Raw genomic sequence first — 21,126 nt, forward strand, 5'->3', positions numbered from 1 at the left:
TCTGAAATTTGACAATATGTGCTAAATAGTCCTGAATGTGCAAATAATTACTCTGACGATGAATTTATGATTGCCAGTGTGCTGACAGTGTGGCACACTTGTGCTTACTAGGAGCTAATTTGTATTAATACTAACAAAAAGTAATGCTATAGTAAGGTGGAATTTTGTGAGAGCTCTATAACTTTCAATAAAATTATTTATTTTATAACATGCTTACAGAAATCATGATTGGATTTAATAGACATGGGATCTGTATTAGAGTTTCTCAAATCTATCTTTTGTATAAAAGATCTGGAAGAATATCTAAATAAATATTTTTAATCAACTTGTTCAGTTACATCACTGGAACAGATGGGATTTGAAATGGGGCCTCCTGGTCCAGTGGTAAAGATACTGCCACTACACCACAAAAACCTAGAAAAATCCAAAAATGCTGAGCACATGGTCAAATAATGACGGAATTGTGAAGGTCTGCAGAAGGTCATAGATTAGTGAAATGGATAGACACCAACAGTTGGCAGATATGGAAAAATGTGAAGCAATAAATTTTGGAAGTAAAATATAATTCAAATAGTAATATTTGAATGGGTGAGTATTGGAACTTCACTGTGGGGTAGCTTGGTTAACTAAAGATCATAACACAAGTAAACCCTTTTTGAAAGAAAGCAAAACAAATTCTTTAAAGCTAGAGGTGTAGAATACAAAAGCATGGAATAATGTTGAACCCAAACGAGGCCTGGAATGCAGGGGGGGTAACTCATTGTCAGGTAGATACATGTAAATTTCTGTGGAATGAAAGGTTTCAGTAGTAGCAACTTGACATAGCAGCAAACATAGTTCCCAGTGCTCCACTTTTACTGACTTTTGTACCTAATATGTCTGTTCGGGCTTAATCTCATAGCTCATCCAGAAAATGTGATTATTTTGAATCTTTTAGGAAGATAGAAGAGACAGTGGCAGATGAAATTTATAAGCTGCACTTCTTCAGTAATCTTTAAGAATTGCAGGCCTTTGTGTGTAACACCAAAACGTTAAACCGTTTATCACTGAAACTGAAAGATCTTTGGGCAGGACTTAATTTAATTAAGAATAAATGACTTCAAATTTAGCTACTGAATTAAAATAATTGCATAATATTGGTTGAAGCGAATAGTGTAATTGCATTTAGAGGGAACCTAGATGAGCATGTAAGGGAGAATCATACAACAGGTTATGATGTTTCTGGTGTCCCTGATTCAAGATGGCGTTGACACTGTATGACTCCTTGCGAGCTCCCTACAGCAGATCGAACTCTAACATTTCTTAGAAGCATTCTACACTTGTAAACTTAAATTCTAAATCTGTAATAATTACTGGCCTCAAACAGTGCTGATCTTGCTAGTGTTGATCTTGCCTAGTGCACACCCTGTTGAAATGTAACCAGTATGCCTCTATCTAAGTCCCTTTGATCTGTGCATCCTTGCTTATTGTAATCTGCCTGTACTGCTCATAAACAAAGCTTTTTGCTGTTCTTTGGTACACATGGCAATAAATCAATTAATTAATCAATAGATTTAGATGAGGATGAAAGTTTGAGTAGCACATGGACTTGGTTGCACTGCGTGGTCTGTTTCTGCACTATATATCCGATGTAATCTTTTGAATGCATTGATATCTAAAGATTCTTATTTGCTTCTTTTTAATTACTTATAAGCTATTTGAATGTGTCAATTTTTCTCCATTTTACCAGGGGTGATTGTTTATTTTAAAATCAACAATGACATCTATCATCAAACTGACCACTATTTCCGGAGTCCAGGAGGAATCAGCTCTGTGCTATATGCTGCAGGTGGATGAGTTCCGCTTTTTGCTTGATTGCGGCTGGGATGAAAGCTTCTCCATGGATATAATCGATGCACTGAAAAAGTAAGCAAACTATTATTTATCATGACATAATTTAATGCAAAATATTTGAAAACTCGGCCCAAAATGCTTGGCTAAAAGAAACTGGTAATGTACAATAGATAATATTTGGAAGAATGCAAAATTCCTGAAGGATTGTAGGAATGGAAGAAGTTATAGAGTTGTGAATGAGTCAGGTTTTGGGAAACTTGGACATATAGAGTCAAATTCTAAATTTGATGTGTTACTGGGTCATGTGCCATTTTTGGTGAAAGTGGTAATGGGAGAACATGACAACACGTATTAAAATTGATGGAGCAGTGTTTTGGACAAGCTCAGGTTCACAAAAAGTGGAAAATGAGAGGCTACTTGGGTAAACATTGTAGGAGCTGAAAATGTGTTGCTGGAAAAGCGCAGCGGGTCAGACAACATTCAAAGAGCAGGATAATCGGCGTTTCGGGCATGAGTCCTTCCTGAAGAAGGCTCTTGCCCGAAACGTCCATTCTCCTGCTCTTTGGATGCTGCCTGACCTGTTGCGCTTTTCCAGCAACATATTTTCAGCTCTGATCTCCAGCATCTGCAGACCTCACTTTCTCCTTAAACATCGTAGGAGTGCAATTTGGATATAGAAGAGCTTGGATGAGGGTTTCAGCAGGAGATGAACTGAGGTGGAGGGTAGGTGATACTTTGGTGGTTGAAATGGTAGCTCAGCCCAAGATTGAATAGGAAGCTGCAGTTGCAGATGTTCTGGGTTAATCTAAGCCACTAACTGGAGGGGAATAGGGTTGATGCTTTGGAATAGTGTTTGTGGCAGAGGCTGAAAGTATCGGCTTTGGTCCTCCCATTTAGAAATCTAGACTGATAGATTTTTATCAAGTAAAAATATTAGTAGATGCCAAGAAAAGGTGAGCTAAAGTGCAGATCAGCCCTGATCTAATTGACTGATGGATAAGAATCGAGAGACTGAATGCCAGGTCCACATAAGATAAAGCTAGTGATTTTGTAATGTGTGACTGAGGTAATAGAATCTTCTAGCACAATTAGAAATGATGTTATTTACTTATTCGTTGATGACCTTTTCCAAATATCCATTTTTTGCGTGCCACCTGAAACTGTGAATTTATGTAGACTACTCGCCATTAAAGCATTTGAGACAGATTCAAATTTCTATCTATTTTTCAACTAAAGTTTCTTTCAAACATTATTGGACATAGGAAAATTCAATGAAAATATCATTCAGTTTATTGAAAAGTATGCCCTTCATTTATTAAAAGCTCCATCTAACTATACTTACGATAAAATCAATATTTTCATGGCCCCATTAAAAATACTTTTTCCTCCATCTGTCTTGAAGTTGCATTTTACTGGCTCTAATTTAGACTTGTAGTCATAAGCACGGAAACAGAACCTTAGGTCCAACTGGTCCATTCCGACCAAGTTTCCCGAACTGAACTAGTCCCATTTACTTGCATTTGACCCACAAGCATCTAACCTTTCCTATTCATGTATCTGTCCAAATGTCTTTTAAATGTTGTAACTATACCTGCATCTACAACTTCCCTCTGGCAGTTCATTCCACATAAGAACTGTGTGAAAATGTTGCCCCTCAGGCTGCTTTTAAATCTTTGTCTTCTTATCTTAAAAATATGCATTCTATATTTGAACACACGTACCCTAGGGAAAATACTGTTGCTACTCTCCTTATTTATGGACCTCACAATTTTATAAACCTCTATAAGTCACCCATCAACTTCCTAAGTTTCAGTGGAAAAAGTCCCAGCCTATGCAGCCTCTCCCTAAAAGAGCCAGTAGCAGGAGTAGGCCATCTGGCCCTTCAAACAACTATTCTAATCCAGTCCCACCAATATCTTTGAACCCTCTCCAATTTAATTTTATCGTTCCTATAGCAGTACTCCAAAAGTGACCTCACCAATGTCTTGGTACAGCTGAAAAATGACATCCCAGCTCCATGATCTGAGCAATGAAGGCAAATATATGAAGCGACTTCTTAACCACTCTGTCTATCTGTGACTTTCAAGAACTATGCACCTGAACCCTTAAGTCTTTCTGTTTGACAGCACTACTCAGGGCTCTCCATTAACTGTATAAGTATTGCTCTTGTTCAATTTATATCTTTAGTTTCTATGGTTTTGGTTTAATTTGACATTGTAATCTGAGTATATTTTATCCATCCCATTTAATATTTCGTTATGGTTCTGGTGCCTCTGTACTTGAGCTCAAATTTCATTGAATTTTGCTTAATTTATCCCTAAGACTGAAATATCTGTTCCAGTCTTCAGCATTGTTCAATGTATTGCATGGTATATTGTGCTGAGGTAAAACAAAATCCACTACATTCCTGAGAAATTTAGCAAATCTTGATTCAAAAGTGTCTGATTTTAGTAAAATAAAAACAAAACAATAGCAGTTTTATCAATTCTCTATTTTTGCAGATTTGTTTCGCATTTGACCTGAACTTCAAATCAGCAGTTGCTTAATTTCTGAGAGCCAATTTAAAAAGTATAGTTTTCAGAAAGACTTGTTGTGTTTTCTCATATGAGTAAAATGATCAATTAGACATGAAGTTAATTAGTTATGACAATCTTACAATGCAGTGTAACTTTTGTTGCAGATATGTTCATTTGGTTGATGCAATCCTCCTTTCTCATCCTGATCCCTTACACTTGGGAGCTCTTCCTTATGCTGTTGGAAGGCTGGGTTTAAATTGTGCAATTTATGCCACAATTCCAGTTTACAAGATGGGACAGATGTTTATGTATGATCTGTATCAGGTGAGTTAATTAGAGGATATCTGTGTTTATATTCACTTCAGTCTTCCATTACTCACTTTTTGCAACACCTCGAATTGGGTAGTAACTACATGCCTATTGTGATCACAGGAACTGCCAGCTGCAGCAAGTTTTTCTGTTCAGCCTGCTGTATGATTTTTTTTGTTTGAACAATTATAAAAATAATTAAAACCTTAACAGAATATGGGAATTTGTGTTGCAGACGTTTTGTCCCCTGTCTAGGTGACATCCTCAGTGCTTGGGAGCTTCCTGTGAAGCACTTCTATGATGTTTCCTCTGGCATTTATAGTGATTTGTATCTGCTGCTTCCGGTTGTCAGTCCAGCTGTCCGTTGCAGTGGTCGGCATATTGGGTCCAAGTTCATGTGCTTGTTGATTGAATCAGTGGATAAGTGCCATGCCTCTAGGAATTCCCTGGCTGTTCACAGGAGGCTCCCAAGCACTGAAGATGTCACCTAGACAGGGGACGAAACGTCTGCAACACAAATTCTCAGCTGGGCGTACAGCACCACAACAACGAGCACCCCAGCTACAAATCTTCTCCCAAACTTAACAAAATATGTTTATTTTAGTTCATTTTCAGTGTTAAAGTATTAGGCTCATAATTTGATCCTGGAAAATTGCTAATCGATTAATTCTTTTTTCTTACAAGTCTCGACACAACACTGAAGAGTTCTCCCTGTTTACTTTGGATGATGTAGATGCAGCATTTGATAAGATTCAGCAACTGAAATATTCCCAGATTGTTAACTTAAAAGGTATGTCCAAAAACAATGCATGGTTAGAAATCCAGACGTCATATTGATTAATGTTATTCTCTAAATAATCAACATTTTACGTTGGTGGTTTGGGTTGATGCCAGTGTGTTGGAGTAAATGGATGGCCAAGGAGTTCATGTCTCCATGTCCTGGGCATACATGAGTTTCAACCTCAGCTGGATTGATAGAGGTCTGTCATGCATCTGTTTCACCTGAGAACTTAAAAAACCTATACAAATGCTATTTTATTTATGATCTCAGGATGTTTCAGAGTACTTTGCATCCTATTTTCTAAATTTGAGAAATAGTCATTGTTATATTGTAGGAAATGTGGCAGTTAGATTGCATACAGCAAGGTCCCATTAACATCGACATGATAATCACCAGATACTTTATTTAAAAATTGTGGATTGACCAAGACTGCAGACAGAATTCTTCATCAAATTCTGACAATGGAACTTTTGCATCTATCTGATGTCATGTACACAAGATGGCACCTCTGTGCTTTGCAAGATGAGTACTGCTCCTGATGTGACAGTCTGGATTTTGTGCTCAAAATTCTGGAGTTGGACTTGAATCCACAACCTCCTGATCAGAAACAAGAGTGCGACTCGTAGCTATAGTTGACACCAAAGGGCAAGAGGTAAAGTCAAAGTTTACTCAAGAGTACTTCTCCACAAGTCAGTTGATTGTTTGAATTACATTGCAGTATTGTCATAGACATGGCACTGATTGACTTGGCTGGGGCATTATGCAGAACATTAAAAACTCCTTCTTTTGCCCTCTTTCCATTCCATTGAAGGCAAAATATAACTGAAAAATAATCTAAGCATGCTTTCAGATTAGTCAATAGGACTGAAGTGTTTGACTCAGGCACAAAATATGAGTGGTGAGAGTAGTATTCCATATCTGATTTGTGCTTGGGGCATGCTGGTATAAGAAAGTTTCCCAGACATCTGACATGAGGACTTTTGAATATCTAAATTAATTTCAGCAGCTCTCAAACAACTTTGAATGCACTGAGGAAAGCAGAGTATTCTGTAGTCCATAAGGAAACTACTGGAGATAACACCAAAAAAATTAATGTTTTACTTCTCTTACTTTGACCTGGAGCTAAGAGAAGCAGGAAAGCCAGTTCTATAGTAATCCTGTGAAATATTGCCAGTCCTCCCATATTTAACCCTAGCACTTACATAGGGATTTCCCCTATATAGGGAGCTGACCTCACTTGGATTCCAGTAAGTTGGTGTGCTACCTCTGGTAGTATGACAGACACTGGCAGTTTAGAAGTGATACAAAATTTAGAAAAGGAGGCTCAATTTCTGTTAGTCCTTGGGTCTCTCATTTTGCGTTTCGGCTGGAAGCATGCATTTAATTGTGTACTTGTAAGGAATGTGACAAATTTCTACTGCAACATGTATTTTAAAATGCAGTATGTGAACTGCCACCTTTCACATTCATTTGCTAATTTTTTTTCTTTATTCAAGGTAAAGGACATGGTTTATCCATAACTCCTTTGCCTGCAGGTCATATGATTGGAGGAACAATCTGGAAAATTGTAAAAGATGGAGAAGAGGAGATTGTGTATGCAGTTGACTTTAACCATAAGAGAGAAATGTGAGTAACATTGTGAGTAATTTCAGCTCAGCAGCATGCAGCATTTCATTATTGCAAAAAGAACTACTACCACACTGGGCAGTAAGATCTTCAGAAGCTTTCAAGAAAACTGAGGCTCAGCTCACGAGGAACAGTGTGCTTTGATAATAAAGTGTCTGTGTGTTATTATCTGATTACTTTGTCTCTTTTCAATAACCTCCCCCGCCTTCCCAAATTTGTTATATGTGCCCATTTATGTTTTGCATAGTAGAAATAAGGTTAGAGTTTACATGGAAAAAATCCTCAATTGCTCGGAAAGAAGATGCAGTATTAACTGATGTGCAGTCTAGGAGACAAAATTAGCCTTAAAATATATTTGTGAAAAATTATCAAGTACTAGAATTATTTCTTTATCCTTTTGAACTGATTTTTTTCACTCCACATGACTTGTGCATGCAAATGCTGATATACATGTTGTGATGTTTCAGTCAAGACAGATCTTCATATGACTGGTTCTAGTTTCCAGATCAATATCTGAAATATTTGAACTTTGCAGGCACATTGCTAAAAATGTCACACTCATATATATGCTTCGGCCCTTGGTGAATCCAGTTTCAAAAGTAATTGTTGGTGGTACTGTTTACAAGCTAATTGTTTATTTTATTTCTTAGCCATCTGAATGGGTGTTCACTGGAAATGATTAGCCGGCCCTCATTACTCATCACAGATTCTTTCAATGCAACCTATGTTCAGCCACGAAGAAAGCAACGAGATGAACAATTGCTCAGTATGTAGCTCAACAATTGATGGTATAGATTTAGAACATCTTACACCAAACACAGGCCAGTACTTTTGTTACATTGGAGCACAGCTTAAATCTTTTGTGCTTTTAGACATAGGTTCAGAGAGATATAAGGGATTGTTTCATGTTTTCATGATACAATGTTTTCTAGTGTTAAATTTCTGAAATATTCGAGCATTCACATCATGTGAGGATATTATGAGGACAGTATGAGTTGGGAATGCAAATAGGGGATAGAGAATTGGTGGTAAACTGGAAGGTATTCGAAGTACCAGCAAGTAAATCAATGTAAAAATGTGGCTAAGTTTGGGGCAAACTGTTCAAACTTACACGTTGACAAGTCTTGGTGGAACCACCAGTGGTGACACCCACAGAACCAGTTCTGGCGAAAATGTTCCATATAAGTTGCCTCCTTGGAACTTCAGATTTGCATGTGACCCAGTGTTTGCCACTATTAAGCATGGAATACCTAGGCCATTACTTTGTGAGGACCTGCTATGTTATCTAGTTTGCTTCAATCTTCCATTTCTGCCCTGTTGAACTTCGTTTCAGACCAGTATCCCTCCTTATGTTGGTGTTTCCTATTCCAGCAAGATTATGATGCGCTGATTTCTTCTTTCCCAGTTAGATGTTGTAGAGTGCCATCAATAATCTTGAGATATTTTTGAAAATGCAGTGTTTTTTATTTTTCAAGTGTATGTTGTCAGCGAAGCAGAGGCAGATGAGAACAAAACCAGGGGATATTCAAGAGAACATGAAACAAGGAGTAACAAGCAGAGTGTTCTCTTTTGTCCCATAACAGCAAATATGGAAACAAGGTTCCTTATACACATGAGAGTAGAGCAATGAGTACGTGAAGCATATCTGAGTATATTTGGGTGTTTCTAAATTAGACATGCAATAAGTGTGACCTTTTAAAATTTTATTTCGGAAGGTTATAAGATTTACCATTGTTTTATTGCAATGGAAGCATTATCAACGTTTCTCTCCACTTGTTTTTCCCTTGCAGCCAACGTCCTGGAAACTTTGCGTGGCGATGGCAATGTGCTAATTGCACTGGACACTGCAGGCAGAGTGCTGGAGCTAGCTCAACTTCTCGATCAAATTTGGAGAACAAAGGATGCTGGACTAAGTGTCTATTCTCTTGCCTTGCTCAATAATGTTAGCTATAATGTAGTGGAGTTTTCTAAATCTCAGGTTTGTCTAGAAGTTTTTATCTCAGTTCTGTCTCTAGCTAATTCTAACAAACCATTGCTATTTTTACAAATTGCCATTGATTCGAGAAACTTATTGGGTTAAAGCTCAGTTTCTGTTTTCACTCTTTTAAAAAATATTGGACTGAAATATAAAGGTAATCATATTTTTAGCAAGGGTAGTATGCAAAATCATTGGAAAGGTTTTATGTAAAATAAGGCATACCTACCACTAACCTTATGAAAACTAATAATTTAGGTTAGGATATTTAGTGTTCAGCTGTTCAACTTGAAATACCAGTTGGAGAATTTGCATGTCAGCACTTCCCAAGTAAATGGCATTATTTGATTGGTGTCAAATCTGAAGAACAAATTGCTATAGATGTTCCATTTCTGCCATTACCGAAAAGCAATATTTTACAGAAACAAATAATTTCTTGCTTCCACCTTTCAGTAGAATTGCTTTTGGATATATAGGTAGAAGGGAAGGTGATGGCATGGTGTTATTGTTATTGGATGAGTAATAGAACATAGAACATAGAAAGATACAGCGCAGTACAGGCCCTTCGGCCCTCGATGTTGCGCCGACCGGATCGTACCTAACCTACACTAGCCCAATAACTTCCAAATGCCTATCCAATGCCCGCTTAAATGACCATAAAGAAGGAGAGTTCACCACTGCTACTGGCAGGGCATTCCATGAACTCACAACCCGCTGTGTAAAGAATCTACCCCTAACATCTGTCCTATACCTACCACCCTTAATTTAAAGCTGTGTCCCCTAGTAACACCTGACTCCATTAGCGGTAAAAGGTTCTCAGTGTCAACCCTATCTAAACCCCTAATCATCTTATACACCTCTATCAAATCTCCCCTAAACCTTCTCTTCTCCAATGAGAACAGCCCCAAGTGCCTCAGCCTTTCCTCATAAGATTTTCCTACCATTCCAGGCAACATCCTGGTAAACCTCCTCTGCACTCGTTCCAATGCCTCCACATCCTTCCTATAGTATGGCGACCAAAACTGCACACAATACTCCAGATGAGGCCGCACCAGAGTCTTATACAGTTGCAACATGACCTCAGGACTCCGGAACTCAATTCCTCTACCAATAAAGTCCAGTACACCATATGCCTTCCTCACAGCACTATTTACCTGGGTGGCAACTTTCAGAGATCTGTGTACATGGACACCAAGATCCCTCTGCTCATCCACACTACCAAGTAGCCTACCATTAGCCCAGTAATCCATCTTCTTGTTACTCCTACTAAAGTGAATGACTTCACACTTAGCTACATTGAATTCCATTTGCCACATTTCTGCCCAGCTCTGCAACTTATCTATATCCCGCTGTAACCTACCACTTCCTTCCTCACTATCCACAACTCCACCGACTTTTGTGTCATCCGCGAACTTGCTTACCCAGCTTTCAAGCCCTTCCTCTAGATCATTTATAAAGATAACAAAAAGCAATGGTCCCAAAACAGATCCTTGTGGTACACCGCTAGTAACTGCACTCCAAGATGAACATAGTCCATCAACTACTACCCTCTGTCTCCTTCCAGCTAGCCAATTCCTAATCCAAACCTCTAATGTATCCTCAATGCCATACCTCCGTAGTTTTAGCATTAGCCTACCATGGGGAACCTTATCGAACGCCTTACTAAAATCCATATACACAACATCTACTGCTTTACCCTCGTCCACTTCCTTAGTCACCTTCTCAAAGAACTCAATAAGGTTTGTGAGGCACGACCTGCCCTTCACAAAACCATGCTGGCTATCCTTGATCACGTTATTCCTATCTAGATGTTCATAAATCTTATCCCTTACCATTCTCTCTAAGACTTTGCCCACCACTGAAGTCAGACTCACTGGCCTATAGTTACTAGGGCTATCCCTACTCCCTTTCTTGAACAAGGGGATCACATTCGCTATCCTCCAGTCCTCTGGTACTATTCCCGTTGACAATGACGACATAAAAATCCAGGCCAATGGCTCTGCTATCTCCTCCCTAGCTTCCCATAGGATCCTAGGGTAAATGCCATCAGGCCCAGGAGACTTATCTATTTTCATCCTCTCCAATATTCCCAGAACCTCTTCCCTGCATATTTCCAGGCCATCCATTCTAATCATTTGTGACTCCATATTCACATCAGCAACAGTGTCCTGTTCCTGAGTGAATACTGATGAAAAGTATTGATTTAGTGTCTCTCCAATCTCCTCCGCCTCCACACACAACTTCCCACTACTATCCTTGACTGGACCAATACCTACCCTAGTCATCCTTTTATTCCTGACATACCTATAGAAAGCCTTTGGGTTTTCCCTAATCCTACCAGCTAAAGACTTTTCATGTCCCCTTCTCGCTTCTCTTAGCTCTCTCTTTAGATCCTTCCTGGCTATCTTATAACTCTCTATCGCGCCAACTGAACCTTCACGCCTCATCTTTACATATGCCGCCTTCTTCCCTTTCACAAGGGATTCCAATTCCTTACTAAACCACGGCTGCCTCACAAGGCCCTTTACACCATGCCTGACTGGTACATACTTATCGAGGACACGTAGTAGCTGCTCCTTGAACAATCCCCACATCTCATTAGTGTTCTTCTCTTGAAGCCTGTTTTTCCAATCCACACATCCTAAGTCATGCCTCACTGCATCATAATTTCCCTGCCCCCAGCTATAACTCTTGCCCTGCGGCGCACACTTATCCCTCTCCATCACTAAAGTAAAAGTCACCGAGTTGTGGTCACTGTCCCCGAAGTGCTCACCTACCTCCAAGTCTTAACACCTGGCCTGGTTCATTACCTAGAACCAAATCCAGTATAGCCTCACCTCTTGTTGGCCTGTCTACATATTGTGTCAGGAAACCCTCCTGCACACATTGGACAAACACCGACCCATCTAATGAACTCGAGCTATAGCTCTCCCAGTCAATATCTGGGAAGTTAAAGTCCCCCATAACAACCACCCTGCTACCTTCACTCTTTTCCTGAATCATCCTCGCAATATTATCCTCTACTTCTCTAAGACTATTAGGAGGCCTGTAGAAAACACCTAACAGGGTGACCTCACCTTTCCTATTTCTAACCTCAGCCCAAACTACCTCAGATGGCAAGTCCTCTTCCATCGTCCATTCCACTGCTGTAATACTATCTTTGACAAGTAATGCCACACCTCCCCCTTTTTTACCCCCATGTCTGATCCTACTAAAACATTTAAACCCTGGAACCTGCAACAGCCATTCTTGTCCCTGTTCTACCCACGTCTCTGTAATGGCCACAACATCGAAGTCCCAGGTACCAACCCACGCTGCAAGTTCACCTACCTTATTTCTTATACTTCTGGCATTGAAGTATACACACTTCAATCCACCTTTCTGTTTACAGGCACCCTCCTTCGAGATCGCTGCATTATTCATAACCTCCCTACACTCAAGGTCCTGTACCCTAAAGCTACAGTCCAGGTTCCCATGCCCCGGCGGAGTTAGTTTAAACCCTCCCAAAGAGCACTAGCAAACCTAATATGGAAACTTAAATAAAATCTAGGGTCCAGTTTGTATCCAACCTTGGCAGATGGTGTAATATGAATTCAGTTAAATAATCCAGAATCAAAATGTTAATAATAATCATGAAACCATTGTCCATTACTGTAAAAACTTGCCTGGTTCCCTCATGACTGCTACCTTTACTTGGTGTGGCCTACATATGACTCCCGAGTAACGTGGTTGTCTGTTAACTACTTCTGAACTGGTCTAGTCTATTGTATCAAAACTAATAAAACATCATAAAGGAATGAAATTGGGTGGATGATCTGGCATTGACCCAAGTACTGGAAATGACAGTGGCACACTCAGCCTGCTGGCCCTGCGAAATCCTCCGTATCAACATCTGGAAGCTAGTGTCACATTTGGGAGAACTCGCTCACAAACTAGTCAGGGAGTAGTCTGACATAGTCACAGTCATGGAATTGTACCTTACAGGTGATGTCACAGACCCACTATCACCATCCTTAGGTTTGTCTCCTTGGTGGCTGTACAGGGTGTACAGTCAGGATATCGTTGCCTTAGCAATTCTCAACATTGAATCTGGACCCCATGACATCAGATCAAACATGGGAAAGGATGTTGCCATGCACTGCACCCCTTCAGTTGATGAATTGTAATGTTACACATAACTTGGAGCAAGCACTGAAGGTGGCGAGTGTACAAAATGTACTCTGAGTGAGGATCTTCAATGTCCATCAACATAAATGGCTTGGCAGCATTATGTCTGACTGATCTGGACAAATCCTAAAGTATATAGTTGCTGGAGTGTATCCAATAATGGCTAGTGGTGAAGAAACTGACTAGAGGGAAAAACATACTTGACCTCATTCATCACCAGCCCACTTGCTGCAGATGTGTCCATGGCATTATTGGTAGGAGTGACAATGCACAGTCGTTAGGAAGATGGAACTCCCATATTCACATTAAGCATACCTTACATCATTACATTGTACTACTATTGTGCTAAATGGAATAGATTTTGAACCAATCTAGCAACTCAAATCTGGACATCCATGAGACTTGTGGGCCATCAGCAGAACTGAGCCGAAACATAATGTGCAACTTTATGACCCAACATATCCCCACTCAATCAACACTGTGAGGTGCTGTGGGCCATCATTACCCATACCATTGTCACCTACAGTCTCTCGTAAATGAATATCCTTCTCCACTTAAAAAATTCGGAGTCACTGTCCTGGTTCTGTGGGTCCTTCTGTGGCTGATGAACGTGATCCCAGAGCTGGATTTCCAACTGCAGATTTGGCAGATGTTTCTGGAAGATGGAATTGGTCCTTAGCCTTGAGATCATTGGTATTCCTTTCTGAAGATCCCTTTCTGTATTTCCTCATGCTGCCGGGTGTTCTCAAAGAAGTGGATTCCTTCAAACAGGCAGTTCATTCAAACTGGTTTCTAATGAGCTAGTGTCTCCCATGTTTTGACAGCTATGTTACATTTTTTGAGGGAAGCTTTCAGGGATGTCCTTCCTTTGTTGTCCTCTCATTCAAGTGCTTGCCTTGAACTGGGTGAAAACGATTTGCTTTAGTGGTCGGAACTTGGTACTAAGCATGTAGTCAACTCAGCAGAGTTTGTTTTGGATGATCATAGCCTTGATGTTGGTGCAGCTAGCTGCTTCAGTTGATGCACAGAATACATTTCAACGACTTTGATAGTACTTCTCAAGGAGGTGCTGGAAAAGCAAAGCAGGTCCAGCAGCACCTGAGGAGCCGGAGAGTCGACTTTTCAGGCAAAAGCCTTTCATCAGGTTTCCAGCACCGCACACTCTGATCTTCAGCATCTGCAGTCCTCATTTCTTCTAGGTCTCAAGGAGGCGTCTATTTGTAGTCCAAGATCATCTGAAACCAGCTCTGCTGGGTCGGCTACATGCTTAAGATGTCCAACTGCTAAAGCAAATTGCTTTGCTCCGTTCAATGAAGGCGCTTGAATGAGAGACGGTCAAAGGAAAGCCTACATTGAAGGCTTGCCTCAAACAAAGCTGTCAATGCATGGGAGTTCAGGTTTGGGAGCCATATTGAAGAGTCGAAGAATGGCTGCCTTAAACCCTTGGATCTTGTTATCAGCATGGATGTCAGGGTCACTGAAGACTCTCCTTAGGTGTCAGAAAATGATGCTTGCAGATTGGATGCGATATTGAACCTCTGCAGCAATGTCAGCCTTAGATAACAGGTAGTTTTCCAGGTAGGGGAAATGCTCCCATTTTGGAGGGTTTCACTTTTGATCTTAATGGGGAGATGGACCAGAATTATATGTGGGACAAGTTGATAAACGATTTGAGTCTTCTTGAGATTGGGGTTGAGGCTGCGACCAATTCTTTGGAATGCTTCTGTGAAACCATTTAGAGAGCCTTGAAGCTTCTTTTCTGAGAGAGCAGAGATGATATTGTCATATGCACAGTGAAGGTCCACAAGTGAGATCGGTGTCTTTTCCTCCTTGGATTTCAACAGTTAAGATTGAATAGTAGTCTGTCCATCCTGTGAACATGGTCACAAACTGGGAAGCATGTTCTTGACAAGATGAAGAATGGTGTCGATGAAGGTGCAGAAAAGGCAAAGGATGATGACACATTCATGCTTAACTCCTTTCTTGACCTCAAAAGATACTGTCATATCATCAATGAAGACCATCGCTGTCATCTTGATGTAGAGCTGGAGGAGGACATTGGTGAATTTCACTTGGAAGCTGGCCTTTGACACAATCAGCACTTCTTGATTGACTAAGTCTTGGTTACGTAGATGAAGGTCATGTAGTGTGGTTAATGTTGATTCTGGCATTTCTCTTGAGTTATCGAGCAGTGAAAATCAAGTCAATAGTTACATTGTTTAGTTGGAAGTCTTTCAAAAGGCTCAGCTTTCAAGAAAGATTTCCTCCAAGACTGAGAGAAGGCGCCTAGCAATATTTCAGGCAATAATCGCCTTGGCCATGGAGGGTAGAGACATTCCTTGGTAGTTCCCACAGTCCACTTGTCCCCTTCCTTGAAGACAGTGAGATGGCAGCATCTCTGAGTTTAGCAGAGATTTCTTCTTTGTCCCAGATTTTCAGGAACAGTTGATGGAGATGACAAGTGAGCTATGCCCCTCCAAGTTGGAAAATCTCTGCTGGAATCCCATCTACTCCTGCAGCGTTTCCATTCTTCATGTGTCTAAAGGAGGTTTCAATTTCTTTCACACTAGGTGGCAGTCCAAGATCACCTTTGATGAAGATTTCGGGGATTTCCTCAAACGCATCTTCATTGATGATTGTATCATGACTTCAGAGTTCTTTGAAGTGTTCTGTCCATCAGGGGCTGATGTTTACTCTGTTTCTGAAAAGGGTGCCATACTTGCTCCGCATTGGTTTAAGGCCAAAGTATTGAGTCTGTATATTGCCTTGGTAGCAGTGAAGATATCTTGGCTGTCGTGCTTATCAGCAAGGAGTTGCAGTTCCTTAGCTTCCTCACTCCACCATGGTTTTTGATTACCCCAATTCTTCTTTGTGACTGCCTTTGTTGTTTGATGAGTTCTCCACTTTGCCTCATTAATGATGTCGTTTTGCCGGTCATGGGAGAACTTCCCTCTTATTAACAGTGAGATCTTGGATGATGTGATCTTTCTCATTAAACCAGTGTTTGTGTTTCCTGGTCTGGTAGCCATTGGTTTCTTTAAAGCATAAGATGTTGGCTGCCTTTAACTCTTTCTAGATCTCCTCAGTCCATTAAAATTAACTATGTGGAATTTCTGGTGATGACATTGTTGGATATTCGCTAGTATGCTTGCCGCTTGAAGCTGCTCAGAGTTGACCTTTCTCTGAACTGTTTCTTTGTCTTTAGCTTAGTCTGTTGGCATTTGTTGGACTTGAAGGAGTGGATGAGCCGGTGCCTGTCCTGCAGTTATCTGCACTGGTCATTGCTTTGGTTGAGGACGTCCTTTAGGTCTTGGGATTGAACAATCCTTTGATCATGGGTGCCCCCAAGAAGTGTCAAACTTGTCATTTTGGTGGAACAGTGTATTGGTGATGTGTCCCATACATTAGGTAGGCAGGAGAATCCTGTTGGAGTTACAATTCCTGAGTCCTTCCTTTCCGATGGTTCCTTCCCAATGTTTATGAGTTTGTTCTTGATAGCAATCCTATTCCATGTGTTCTGCGTTGACCATCGGATTTTTCCTCTCCAGAAGAAGATGTAACCACCACTGTATATGGTTTTCTAGCCATGTTGGTGACAGACTACTTTTCTAGACTCTTTGCCCATGTCAGGTGAGCAAAGTGGATCCTGAAGAGGGCTGCTCAGTCATGAAGAAAGCTGCCAAAGTGCGCTCCTGTTCCTATTCCAAGAGCAAAACAACTGTGTCAATTCCATTGCCAACATGCTGGTCTGAAGCTAGACACTTCCACATGTCTCAATCCTATCCCTGTCACCTCTTGTCAAACGCTGCAGGGCTTGTGTTGTGTGCGTGGTGGGATTGAATTCCTCTAGGTAGACACCTTGTGTAGGACATCTTTTCATGTGGGAATGCTTTTGGATTTTAACAGACATGGTCCTTGACGGAAGGTTGATCCAGTTCCAGTGATAAGGAAACCTCAAAGACTGGTGATCTCCCGACTACTGCAACCTTCATCCGCTGTTTCAGCCATTGATATTACACAAGTATCTTCTGCCTGAATTGTCATTGAGGACCTGTCTTGGATTGGACTTTTTCTTCTTCTTCCCCTCCGACCTTACCATCATGGACAGCCCTACCAGGACCTGAGAAATTCTGATGGTATTGCTGTTGGGATCAACGGAAGACTCGAGCCTCCCCATCACAGCAAGGTTTAAACCCACAGAAAGGATCATCAGCAGAATTATATTCAATCACAATCTCTAACCTTATGACCTGACATAATCCCCACTCCACCAAAGATAGAGCGAAGTGATCTCACAACCAATAGATCAATCTAATCTTTGCAGTCCAGTTGCCTCCAGTCGTGAATGGTGGTGACAATTAAACAACTCGCTGGAGGAGGAAGTTTTGCAAATAAGTTTCTGTATAACAGCATTTACTTATAAGCAGATTTGACTCCCACCTTTTGAAATGTTCCCACAATAACAGTGGCTTTCTTTTCATGTGTAATAATTCTCTTCTTTGTAACACTTGTGTGTAGTGGTCAGTTGGTTTAGTAACAAAGATCTGATTCTGATCAGTAACCTTAACTGGAAATCATTTTTCAAACTTTTTTGACTGTTGCTAAAAATAATTTTAGAATGTTCTTTTGATAAAACAGAAGTCTTGTGTGAATCCTTGTGTGCAACACTTTACAATCATTCTATTGTTAAAATAGTGAATCTGTTTTACTTAAGTTCTGCTGATAGCAACATTTACCTCAAATTAAGTTTATTGATGTAGTATTAGGGCAGTAATAAAATACTGAATGATATTTCTTCAATTTTAGGTAGAATGGATGAGCGACAAGTTAATGAGATGTTTTGAAGACAAGCGAAACAATCCCTTTCAGTTTCGTCACCTTTCTTTGTGCCACAGCCTATCAGACCTGGCCCGAGTGCCCAGTCCAAAGGTTGTATTGGCCAGTCAGTCGGACATGGAATGTGGGTTTTCACGTGATCTTTTCATACAATGGTGCCAAGATCCAAAAAATTCTGTAATTCTCACTTACAGAACGACACCTGGAACACTGGCACGGTACTTGATAGATAATCCTAACACCAAAAAAATGGATATAGAGGTAAGAATGCAACTACAAAAACAAAGGCTTCATATTGGAGGTATTAGTGAAGTACAGATGAAAACATCTTGAGTGACTTGATCAACTATGTTTGAGCATCTGATTTTAAAAATATTTAAATCTTGAAGTATGTAATTGTGGGTCAACTTTCACCGATGTTTTTAAATTTTTCACCAATAGATTAGACGTCGTGTAAAATTAGAAGGGAAAGAGTTGGAAGAGTATCTAGAGAAAGAAAAGCTCAAGAAAGAGGCAGCTAAAAAGCAGGAACAAGAGAAGGAGTGAGTATTCGAGTTGTTAAAACTGACAAAGCAATGATTGGGATTGCTTTTTTATTATGATTGCTTTCTGAAGATATAATATGGGACATTTTGTAGACAATATGTTGGTGATCTTTCAGCAGACAGTGAAAATTTCATAATTGTATGGACCTTTGGCCTTACATTAATCCAAAAGAATAAACACATCTAAAATTAATGTACAAAACATACAAAATATACCCTGTCATTGCTTTTGTGCCTCAGTTAGCGGTTTAGCATTTTTCACCTTATACCAAGGCTCAGAGAATTAAGGAAGATTGCAGTCTGGTTTTGCAGCTCTTATTCTTGGATGAAGACCACATTACTGTTATCCATGGTCTATTGTGCTATAGACAAAGTGGATGGCACAGAATTTACACAGTTCTGAGACTAAATGCATTGCAGGAAGAAAGATCTACTAGTTAAAACAACACTGAGCAACTATAAACTAAAACTTTTGTTTTCTAATGATACTTTAAAATATTGTATTTTTATTTCTAATTTTTTGAAATAGTAATTTTTTTGAATCACATTTAAAGAATTATGTTGTAGAGTTCTGATTTAATATGGCTACAATTTATAGCCAGCTTTGACTTCAAGATATTAGACCTTTAATAGGTCATAATTGTCCTTGATAACTTGGATTGCAAATCTTTTGTAAAGTTTTGATGTGGCATACTCCTCTTTATTAACTTAAATGTTCAATTGAATGTGACTCAGAAAGTAAGGATCAAACTTTGAATGTATAACTAAATAGATGTCAAATTTTTTGAATACTTGGCTGAACATTGCGTTGCAAAAATAAAATATGAATGGGAAACATCCAAATGCTTCATCAAATCCATTATTTTCGCAGCCTGTATCTCAGTTAATCACCTTCAGGGCAAATTCTACAGTTGTTTCCTGTTCCCACATTAGCCAGGTGAAATTTCAATCATTCACCAAATACACCTCCATTATTGAGACCTGACTGTTCCATAATCTTTGCATGATTCCAAAGGAACTAAAACTGTCCATTATACATTTTAAAATTTGAAGTGGCCTCAGTTCCAAAGCTAATACGCACTAAGTTATGCTGTCACTAATGAGATGTTGTGATATTTTGAAGACATTGTGGTGTCAGCTACATGCTATTACTTTTTGTATAACAAGAAATACTTTCAAAATGGTTCTTTGTATAGTGTGCAGGTTTTTTTTCTAATCATTGTAAAATATAGACAAGAGCGCTTTGATTCAAAATCAGACTGTATAGGGTTAACAAAGTAACAAAATATGAGCATTACATGTTTAAAGTATATTTAAATTTCACCATTTGAACAAAAATTCACTGTGTTATTTCAATGTTAGTTTAACCTGCAGTGACTATAGGACATTATTTATTTGGTACTAAATTAATAGATTATAAAAGCAAGATGTTGCAGACACTGGAAATCTTAAGTAAAACATGAAATGCTGGAATTAATGAAATTGAATTATTTCTCTCAGGTGTGGAATAAACTAATAGTTGTCCTTGATTTTTTTTCCTGTAGGCGAGATGTTGACTCCAGTGATGAGAGTGATGTTGAAGAAGACATGGACCAACCTTTGGCTGGAAAAACCAAACATGATCTCATGATGAAAAGTGAGAGCAGTCGCAAAGGAAGCTTTTTCAAACAGGCTAAAAAATCATACCCCATGTTTCCAGCGACAGAGGAAAGAATGAAGTGGGATGAATATGGAGAAATAATAAGGTATCTTGAATAAATCTAACCTAAAATGGCTATACTATTCATAAAAAAATCTTTTGGCAAACTTTAGTTCAAAATGTGAAAGCCATTTAATATGAGGTGTCTGTAAATAAATCAAGATGCCTTATGAATGTGATATTCCTAATTTCTTGTGCAAAACGCTTATAGTTATTTGGTGCAATTTGTGTATAGATATATCCTGAGATTCTTGTACAAAAATACAATATAGAAATTTGAAATGAAAACAGAAAATGCTGGAAATACTAAGCAGCATGCACCACCTGTTGAGAGAGAAACAATTCATGCTTCAGGTCAAAATCCCTTTATCAGTCTATTAGACTAATTCTGTTTCTCCCTCCTGACTTGCTGAGTTACATTTCTGTCAGTTGCAAAGTTAAATTTCACATTTTCTGTTTGCTTTATCCTGCAGTACATATTTGTTTCTTCGAATATGAATAATTTGTTTTAATCTCTCAGTGACGTCAGTGAGCTTGTAGATTTTTACAATAATTTGATAGTTTCTAGTCACTTCTGCCAGTACCTTTTTATTTCTAGAGTTTTTACAACTGATTTCAATTTCTCAAACTTCAGTGGTTGCATTTGAAATTTTATTCTCTGGATTATTAATTCAGTGATATAAATGTAACACAACTGTACCTATACTATTAGCAGAAAATCCAGAAAGCCAGATGGTAAAAGATAGAACCGGAGCCAATTATTCACAGATGTACACACTGTAGACCACAGATGTACACACTGTAGACCACAGATGTACACACTTACTCACCCAATTACT

At 39.3% G+C, this 21,126-nt stretch overlaps 1 protein-coding gene across 1 annotated transcript in view; it reads left to right on the forward strand.

Moving 5' to 3' along the window:
• Window positions 1–21,126, forward strand: part of cpsf2 (cleavage and polyadenylation specific factor 2) — a 43,383-nt gene that overhangs the window by 2,422 nt on the left and 19,835 nt on the right. The window contains exons 2-10 of the mRNA XM_060829348.1: window positions 1,730–1,905; window positions 4,514–4,673; window positions 5,343–5,448; window positions 6,936–7,065; window positions 7,716–7,831; window positions 8,856–9,043; window positions 18,014–18,304; window positions 18,485–18,585; window positions 20,133–20,333. Of these exons, the coding sequence (XP_060685331.1) occupies window positions 1,757–1,905; window positions 4,514–4,673; window positions 5,343–5,448; window positions 6,936–7,065; window positions 7,716–7,831; window positions 8,856–9,043; window positions 18,014–18,304; window positions 18,485–18,585; window positions 20,133–20,333 (1,442 nt within the window). The 5' untranslated portion in view covers window positions 1,730–1,756. The remainder of the gene's footprint in view (window positions 1–1,729; window positions 1,906–4,513; window positions 4,674–5,342; window positions 5,449–6,935; window positions 7,066–7,715; window positions 7,832–8,855; window positions 9,044–18,013; window positions 18,305–18,484; window positions 18,586–20,132; window positions 20,334–21,126) is intronic.

The sequence above is a fragment of the Hemiscyllium ocellatum genome, chromosome 8, assembly GCF_020745735.1.
Source record: "Hemiscyllium ocellatum isolate sHemOce1 chromosome 8, sHemOce1.pat.X.cur, whole genome shotgun sequence".
In the NCBI taxonomy this organism is placed as follows: domain Eukaryota; kingdom Metazoa; phylum Chordata; class Chondrichthyes; order Orectolobiformes; family Hemiscylliidae; genus Hemiscyllium; species Hemiscyllium ocellatum.